The sequence below is a fragment of the Berghia stephanieae genome, chromosome 12, assembly GCF_034508935.2.
Source record: "Berghia stephanieae isolate SIO BIC M18660-M18661 chromosome 12, UCSD_Bste_1.3, whole genome shotgun sequence".
NCBI lineage: Eukaryota > Metazoa > Mollusca > Gastropoda > Nudibranchia > Aeolidiidae > Berghia > Berghia stephanieae.
The window spans coordinates 23016453-23026452 of NC_088371.1; the positions used below are offsets into that span (position 1 = coordinate 23016453).

At 37.1% G+C, this 10000-nt stretch overlaps 2 protein-coding genes across 4 annotated transcripts in view; one reads left to right on the forward strand and one right to left on the reverse strand.

Annotated features, from left to right (window-relative positions):
• Positions 1–8055, reverse strand: part of LOC144957481 (dual oxidase maturation factor 1-like) — a gene marked incomplete at its 3' end in the record, with an annotated part of 57872 nt that extends 49817 nt beyond the window's left edge. Inside the window, 1 exon segment of the mRNA XM_078888776.1 lies at positions 7959–8055. Coding sequence (XP_078744902.1) covers positions 7959–7978 — 20 coding nt within the window.
• Positions 8056–9500: 1445 nt separating this feature from the next.
• The window catches only part of LOC144957479 (dual oxidase 2-like), a 149821-nt gene continuing 149321 nt past the window's right edge, over positions 9501–10000 (forward strand). Inside the window, exon 1 of one of the 3 annotated variants that reach the window (XM_078888771.1) lies at positions 9501–9668. The gene's annotated coding sequence lies outside the window, so the exon portion shown is untranslated. The remainder of the gene's footprint in view (positions 9669–10000) is intronic. The other 2 variants (XM_078888770.1, XM_078888766.1) reach the window with 2 other exon arrangements.

The following is a 10000-nucleotide window of genomic DNA, read 5'->3' on the forward strand; positions in this document are numbered from 1 at the left end:
TTGTACACCTACGTCTGTTAAAGTTATAGCCTGATACTGGGACTTTTAAGCGGCTATGTGGTCTAGTGGTATGACACTCGCTTCCGGATCGGAAGGTCCTGGGGGTTCGAGCCTCGCTCGGCGCATAGTTGAGTCCTTTACTCACATAATTCTCTCACCGAACTCAGGTGTAAAATGAGTTACTGGCCGTTGTTAACAGCGTTGTCTCTGTCGGAGAGAAAATTGAAATAATATCACTTAACAGGCGTCATGTCTCGTCCTACATGTTACGACGTGTTGCTTTTTGTCAGGACACCCTTGTAAAGCGCTTTGAACACGTTCATTGTGATCCATGGCCTAAGAACGGTATCAGAAACCAAAAAAAACAAAACAAAACAAACAACTTGAACTTTTATGTCACGCAATATCCAATTGGGAATGAGATTAGCGGAAGAGTAGCGTCCCTTGATTGGACGTCACCGGTGGAAAAGTTATTTGTAAACAAACCAACTATAAGCTAAGCGCTCGAAATAAAAAAAAAATTATTCATATTTCTGTACAAAAATGAATATCATAATCAACGTTATGCATTTTTGTAAAGAAATATGAATAATAAATTTTGTATTTGGTGCGCTTGGCTTGTACTCGTAGTTGGTTTGTTTACAAATAACTTCTCCACCGGTGACGTCCAATCAAGGGACGCTACTCTTCCGCTAATCTCATTCCCTATAAACGTGTTCAAAGCGCTTTACAAGGGGTCCCTAGCCAACAGCAACACGTAACACGTAGGACGAGACATGAAACCTTTTAGGCGATGATATTACTATTTTTGTTTCCGACAAAGGCAACGCTGTTAACGGCCAGGTGCTCATTTTACTCCTGAATATGGCGAGAGGATATGAGTAAACAGACTTTTCCAAGGACTCAACTTTTTGCCGCTCAGAGCGGGACTCGAACCCAGGACCTTCCGATCCGATGGCGACTGCTCACTAGACCACATAAACGCACAGAAAGACTTTAAAGTTTAAATGAAAAGGAATTTGGTCTTTTAGTTTCTGTCTCTTGGAAGAAATTACATTTATTTTCCTCATCAAAACATAATAACTTAATTATACAGTACTCGCTGGTTTATAGCATGCTCTTGGGAGAAGCCAAAAAGCGTGCTAGAAACCCAGCAAGTCGAAATCCGATACTCATCGGAGCTAATGACTCATTCTACAGGAAAAAATAAATTCTACGAAACTCGCCTATATAATATCAAAGGTTGGTTTGATTGTTTTTAATGGGGCTTGCAACACATTAAGGTCATATTTTCAGCGCCAGTAAAAAGGAAGAAAATTGGGTAGTAAAAAGATCTAGAATTACAATTAAAACGACGTGGAAAAAGACAAAAGGGAATTGGTTCAAATAGGGAACAGATGAAGATTCCAAGAGCACAACATCAATGCACTTAGCTTGAGGTCAGTTAAAAATCTCATCCAGACACCAGCACAAGTCTCCATCAAGAGGACTACACTCAAATGCTGACATTATACATTTAAAATAACACATATAATAATACATAACAGAGAGATGCTTTACATGGGAAAAAAATATCATCTCCCAAAATAATAACTATGCATTTGACTGTTTCCCTCCCAGCCAAGCACCACAGCCAGGGCCAAGGCAAAACTTAGTAATCTCATTCCAAGACAAAGACAGATAGCAAGTTGGAAAACAGATATAAGGGAATGGAAGACACAGTAAGTGCAACCCTGCCCACTATGGGAGGCCAGGAACCCCACCTAGAATATCAAAGGAGATGAATGTGCTCTATATAAGTGTATAATAATAATGATCATTCGACTCATGTAAGAATGAGTACCTGGCTATAGGCAGTGATGGATTTTGTAAGAGAGTTGGTACATACATAAAGGACGCTTAACAGGCGACTTGTACCGTGAAGCGCATCGAGCATGGTTATTCCGTGAACATCCGAGATATAACTGTTCACATTTAATATGATGATGATGATGATGATGATGATGATGATGATGATGATGTTGATGATGATGAAAATAATAATAATCTTACTCACCTGTTATTGATAGGAAGGAAAATGTCAGTAAGGTGAGTTAGTGCGTGCAATGAATTTTGTCAAATGACGACACTGACTAAATTCAAACTGAGCAAGTCTTAGAAAATTCTAGAAAATTCTAGAAACCCATTTATTGGCTTTGACTTTGATGGAAGAAACTTCGATAAAATCCTTTGTTGTTGTTTTTTTTTTGTAGCTGTCGTCTTCGTTGTTGTTGTTGTTGTTGTTGTTGTTGTTGTTGTTGTTGTTGTTGTTACTGTTATTATTATTATTTCTGCTGCTGCGATGTCAATACATATAATGCGATAATATCACACACCAATGCCGAAGAAGCAACACACGTACTTACATTTGATTTACGAAACTGTCGATAAAAAACTCTCGATATCGTAGACTAAACTAGTTTAAAAATAAAAGTTATTTTACAGTAACAGAGCGAGTCAGTTTCATACCGTTTTTCGTCATTCTACATAATTATTCTACATATCATTATTGTTGTTGTTGTTGTTTGTTGTTGTTTGTTACTGCTATCACTATTGTTGAGACAGCGATGTCAACACAAATGCAATTTAAATCACCTGGAGTTGCAAAAAACTAATTTATATTATAATTTAATTTACAAAACTGCCAATCGAAAAAAAAGCAAAAAAAAAAAAAAAAGCAAAACAAATATTAAAAAAAAAAAAAAAAAAAAAAAACAAAAACAAAAACAAAGACAAAAACAAGAAAACAAAAACAAACTAACCAAAAAAAAACAAAAAAAAACAAAAAAACAACAAAAAACAAAAAAAATAACAAAAACAAACTCACGTACCAGTCTAGTTTGAATAAAAGGTCATTCAAAATGTTTCTGTAACAAAGCCACTCAGTTTAGCATCGTTTTACACCCTACATATTATACTGTCGCGAACTCTGGAAAAACCCATGTTTGACAATTTGGCCAGAAAACTCGTCCTTCAAATATCCATCGATTTAAATGACCCCCATCTTTGCAGAAACGCTCAAACCTGAGACTTCGCGAAGTTGTTAAGGTGAATTTACCTAAACAACGCTATTATCAAACAATATTATCTCATTCGTCTATTGCGTTTCATTCATCCTGTTTTGTTGATAAAGGCGAAACCCGACACGTCCACATTATCTGTTTTCGTTTATTAAATTGAAGCTGTTTCATTCAATTTCACATTGTTATTTATTTCTTCGAGCTTCGAGCAGCAACATTTCCATTATCGAGCATTTATACAGCGCATTGTCCACAAAACTTGCTCAAAACGAGGGGACCAGGGATTAGTTTTCATGTTTTATTCAAAGTGCTAGAATTTGTTGACTGTGAAAAGCAACGAAAATAAAATGAATACAGTGAGAGGTACCGAGTGAGTTCGACTACCCGCCTCGTTGTGTGGCCTTGAGCAAGCACCAAGTCGCCTTAGCTCACTTTGCGGCGCTGCGCTGCGGCTGGCTGACGCCTGGATTTTATTCCAGTCTTCCCTTGGAATAGACCCTAAAGACAAATTTCCCATTGGGTATGAATAAAGAGAATTTTATTTTTATTTTTCCTTATTCTATTTATTCTAAAAAAAAAGAACAATTTACCAAATGCCAAACGTTTTGTGCTCAAAACCCTTCTTCAGTCTATAAAAAAAAAAAAAAAAAAAAAAAAAAAAGAATACATCTAAAATCTAGACAGGCGAAAGAGAAATATTTGGCACGCTATCCGCAAGAAAACGGATTTTGAAAGATTGCTTGCTACCCTTTAGACAGGATGCTAGTATACCGCAAATAACTTTTCACCAGTCAAACAAACCCAACTACCCAAACAAAGGCGGGTAGACATGGGCGGTCAAAAACAAATCTCAATTGCAACCCGGGATCGATCTCAGTCCCCTTTGTTTGTAAAGCGAGTGCTCTATCAACTGATAATGCTTCCGAGCCATAATAAAGCCCATAGAGCCGGAGTTTAACCCGATTTCTATAGTATGAAACGGAAAATAGCAATTGCTAGCTATCCTTTGGATAGGACGTTAGTCTATCGCAAAGTATTTTCCGTCAAATCCAACAGACTCAGCTACCCATTCACTGTTGAATGGACAGAGGGTCAGAAATAATCTCGACTGAACCGGGTATCGATCTTGGTCCGTTTGTGTGTGAAGCGAGTGCTCTACCAACTGATCTATCGAAATCCCCTCCTCTCTCCCCCCCCCCCCCCCCCCCCCCCATCCCCTACCCACCACCAGCTAGAGCTAGAAAAGAATTTGGTAGAATCTGGAATAATGATATGTAAACCCCATGGACGACACCTGCTTCTCTCCCCAATCCGTCTTCTCCTTCTTCCTCTACATAAACAACTAAATCGTTTAAAAGCATTAACGGATAGGCTATAATGGATTTAACACTAAAATTATGAAAACACAATTAGTCCACCTCTTTCCATAAATAGTAACGCGTAATGATATCATGTTTACAATAATAATTTGTGACGTCAGATTACAAATCGTTAAATTTCATTTAAAACCAGATTCTTTAAAAAGATGTAGACCTATCATTTAAATGTTTTTGAAGATATCTTTTTTCAAAGATGACGAAATAGGGGTAGAATAGAACATTTCTTACACTCTTTGCGTTTTGGAATTCGAACTTTGTTCCCAACGCGTCCGGAATTCCAAAAAGCAATCGTGTAAGAATCGTATATTCACACTCACATTTTCAGTGGTAGAAATAAATAGAACTGGCTTTTTGTTCTCTAAACTGGACAGTCAGACTTCGTGTAAAATTTTGGCCACAAAAATCGTCCTTCAAATATCGATCGATTAAAATGACCCACATCCCGGCAAAACAAAACAAAAACACACAAAAAAAAAACAAACAAAAAAACAAAAAAAAAAAAACATAAAAAAAAAACAACAAAAAAAAACAGAACAAAATCCCTCTCAAACCTGTGACTTCCTGAGGCCCCAGGTTTGAGAGTTTTTGCCAAGATGAAGGGCCTTTAAATCGATCGATATTTGAAGGACAAGTTTTCGGGTTAAATTTTTTAATACATACGAGTTTTTCCCGGGTATGACAGCTAACGGGGTAAAAACAAAACGAATTCACCGTGCTAAATGAGTATCAAAATGCTTCATTTAGTCACCCAGCAGGCCATACATAATATGCGACCCGTTGTCTCAAAATGGTATTACGCCTGAACGGTTTAGTTGTTGAAAAATGAATTTATAGATAGAATGCGCTTGTCTAAGAAACTCACAATATTGCCATCCGGAACGGACCAACGCACAAAACGATGAGTAACCTTGAACTTCTATAGTCTGGTTAATATAGTTTAGTGGGAATTACTCATAAACATGGATGGCAAAAAAAAAAAACAATAACAAAGACCTGAGTGACGTCATATTCGTTCTATTTATAGTCAGGAATATAAGAATTGTACAGACATTTTGTGCGTTACGAAGAGAAATCATTAGAAATTCTCATGGAGCTTAAAAATTTGAAAAATGTCAAAGCTCTGATTATTTAAATATTAAATTATCTTTTCATCATCTGGCTGTCCGTCCCGATATAATACCGTTTTCAAACGATGGGTCACATGTATGCAGAGCAGCAGCCTACTGGAAATTTCAAAAAATCGTAGTTTCCAGGGGGGGGGGGGCAGGGGTATAAAGTCACTTTATATAGCTTTAGAGAGATCAGTGAGATCCAAAAATGCTCCCAAGTCCTGAATATAGGTTCTAAGGTTAGTGGCTCTTCTCTTTATTCTTAGTATTTTGTCCGTGCCCGACGTCTTTATCCGGAAGACGGCAGAGGACGGCAGTGTCGGGTCGTCGGAGTCAGTCTCCGGTGTGGGTTAGCCCTTAGTCTTATGAAGCTTCAAAGCAAAATGTCAAAGCTCTGTTTGATTTTAACATTAAATTATCTTTTCATCATCTGGTGGTCCACTCCGTTGTGATAAGGTTTTCGTTCTGCATGTTACTTGTCGCTGTTGGTCAAGGGACCCCTTGTAAAGCGCTTTGACCATCATATTGAGTGGATATTGCGCTATAGATAGAACGAATTTGACGTTGAGGTCACTCATGTCTTTGTTCTTGTTTTTTTGCCATTCCACGTTTATGAGTAATTCTCACTAATCTGTATTAACCAGACTATAAGCGTTCAAGGTTACACATAGTTTTGTGTGTTGGTCCGCTATACTTCCGGATAGTAATGTTGTGAGTTTCTTAGCCAAGCGGATACTACAGCTGTATCAATATGTTAACGTGTCGCTGTTGGTCAAGAGACCCATTGTAAAGCGCTTTGAACACACTGAGTGGATATTGCGCTATATAAAATCTCAAGTTGATAAAAAGCTCAAGTTCCAGACGGCGGGTCACGTGTATGTTTGTAACCCGTCGATTCCAAATGGTGTTTTGTCTGAACGGTTAAGGTGTTGAAAAATCTAATTATAGCCAGATGTTGAATATTTGTACTGGCATATTTTTTGTTTTTATTAAGAGGAAAGAATAGAAATTCATATAGTGTGAACCTGGCGAAGAAACTCACAACATTGTCACCCGGAAGTCTAACAGACCAACACATAAAACTACGTGTAGCCTTGAGCGTTTATAGATAGTATGCAGATGACGTCACTCAGGCCTTTGTTATTGTTTTTGCCATCCGCGTTTGTGAGTTGTTCTCACTAAACTGTATTAACCAGACTATAAAAGTTCATGGTTACACAGAGTGTGTGTGTTGGTCCGTTATACTTCCGGATGGCAATGTTGTGAACTCCTTGGCCAAGCGCATTCTATCTATAGTCTGGTTAATACAGTTTAGTGAGAATAGGATTCAACAGTCGTGACATCACTTCCCTCGTAATGACGCATCGTAACTTAGCAACTGATTCTAAACTATCGGGAAAATGGCGGACGCCCTTATGAAATATTTCTCCTACGAGCATAAAAGTGTATCCAGAGGTGAAAAACGTTATAAATCTGATCATGTTTTGACTTTTATACATTCTGATCACATGACATGTGAACAGGTTCTAGCCAGCATAAAGAATAAAAAGTACGGATTTTCTTTGTTTAGAAACAAGCTGCTGATTGCTGGGCGGACGTGACATCAGACTATTGAATCCTATTACTCATAAACGTGGGTGGCCAAAAACAAAAACCGAGACCTGAGTGACGTCAATTTCGTTCTATCTATAAGCCTTATGAAGCTTAAAGTAAAAAGTCAAATCTGTATTTTAATTTTAATATCAAATTCATTTTTTTTTTTTTATCATTTGGGGAAAATACCGTTTTGAGTCGGATGTTACATATGGAATCATAATATTTTCATTTCTTACAGTTCAAACCACCTATCAGGCGTCCCCCACCCCTTTTAAAAAAAATAATTAAAAAAAACAACAAACAACCCCCCCCCCCCCCCCCCACAAACTCTTCCAATATCCGTCACTGACAATAGTCACGTACTCAATCACACCTGCTAGAGTGTAAAGACTCGATAAAAATCTCTTGTTCTCAACTTTCTGAATTTAAGGTTATCTAATCTGTATTGTACACCAACAAAAGACACATTTGTGGGGAAATTCCAAATATGTCTCCCACTTACATTACAAATAGTAAATAATATGGGAACCATACAGACAATGGACGTTTCGAGTACAACCCTTCGTCAGTACAACAATAAACAAATAGACGTTGAGAATAAATAAAATGCATGGAGTGTAAATTTATATTATCGTCTATTATTATTATTATTATTATTATTATTATTATAATTATTATAATAATAATAATAATAATAATAATAATAATAATAATTATTATTATTATTATTATTATTATTATTATTATTATTGTTCAACACGGTTATGGATTAGTCAGTCAACATTGTGAGAATTTAGATTTAACGTTCCACTCACCTATATTCAGGCATTGCCATTATCGGTTTTTAAGAATGAAATTTGAGTTTTACAATAATAAATAATCTATTTGGATTCTAAGTTACACGCACAAACAAATCACTCGCACCGTCCTTGCACTACACTGCGCTGCACACTGCACACCATAAAAAACAAGAGCACCGACTTATAATATCACAACAAAGTAGCTCACATTTTTGACTCAAGTCTCTCAAATTCTAACGATGTTTTTAAATTTATCTTGCTATGGTTGTGTAACTTTTTCAAGTGAGAGGAGAGTAGCCCCGTGTGTTTTCAAGAACTTTTTACACGCTTAATTTATATAATATACACATCAGATCACAAGCGACGATTTTTGATAGATTGTCAAGCAGTACAAAAGCAGCACTTGGAACCGAAGGGGTGACTACAGTTCGTGAACCATCAAAACAGACGGCGGATGGACTTCATAACATTGTTATTATTTTCCAAAAGTCCAATCCCCGCAACTCCAAACGACCCACCGCCTGACTTACCCCCCTTGTCTAACAACCCGTCGCTTAGCAAAGAGATCACAGAGAGGAGTAACACACTGTTCATTCTGTCAATAACGTGCAAAAGTTTAAAGTTCTGACACGTTTTAGATTATTTTTCTTTTAAAAAGGTAGACTCCGTTTAAAAGTTCATCTGCGGTAGGACTTAATGGGGGGTGGGGTGGGGCAAAACAGGGATATCAAGATTTTGATACAAAGAAAAAAAAAACATTTTCCGACATAATCTGGCTAAGGTAGGAATTAATTATTCAACTTTGTGCCGAGTAATTCGTCCTTTATTTATAAATAGATCTTAGCCATCGTTTACATATTATAGCCTGACACTAGAACCCTCTAGGACTTATAGTTTGATGTCATTTTAAAGGTTTGTACAGCGTCTGGTGGTCGTTAGTAGAGCTCAAAGAAACAAGTGATTCCATTGGTTGAACTATTGAATACAACTCACGATTTGTTTTCTTTTGTGGCCAAAGACTTGTCTTTTGACATAATTTTTTGGTCAGTGTCAGGCTATAATTAACGATGGCTACGGATAGATCTGACAACCAAGTTGCCTATACCAGACCTCTGCCTACTTGGAATTGGAAAAAAATCGTAGTTTTCAGGGGAAACAACATAGTAGACATTATAGCTACCTTTAAAAAAAATTACCAATGTGTGTTTAAATACATTAGATTAATGCTTTAAACTCCTTTCTATACTAGCTCTGGCAACAAAACTCCATTTTAAAGAAGTTTTATTGGATTAAAGATCTTTATATACTTGTTGATTAGAATCACCAATTCGTATTTCTACGAAATCTTTGTAGTAGTAGGCATGTCTGCTATACTGATACTGGGTTTGAACTCGGAGACTTTGAGATTAATAATGTATACGCTAGTCATTATATTAACCAAACACCGCACTCAAACCGAAGATTCACTAATATCAGGATAAGATCAATTTATTCATCTTCCTATATAGCCTCTATGTTTACTGTAATACTGCTTCAGTTTCATAATCAGAAAGAGCCGACGAAACGGGGAGAATGCGGGGGTTTGTGTGTGACTTGTGAGGGATGTAAACCAAACCAACTTTCCATAGCATTGTCAGGGAACACAACAGGGCCCGTGTAAATGTAAAAGTTTTAATTTTGTTCTTGAATTTGTAAATTTCACTTTTAGCGGATGGAACAAACAAGGTAAGTTAATGACCACTTGTTTAAATTCTTCTATTCGGGAAATATTTTTTTTTCACAATAAATATGTAGATAATGGTAAAATTGTTTTGTTCACTACCATAAGGTAATATCATTTATTTGCTCCCCCCCCCCCCCCCCAGCCATCTTCTTTAAAATATAAAATGCTTAGCATATATGACACTATCCATGCCCTCTTCCTTCTCTCCCTCCTTCTTTTACACCTCCCTCATACATTTTCATCTTCTTCCTAACCTCCTTTTTCATCCTCCTCCTCTTCTTCTCCTCGTCCTCAATTTCCTCCTACTCTACCCCCCCCCCCCCCCCCCCTCCTC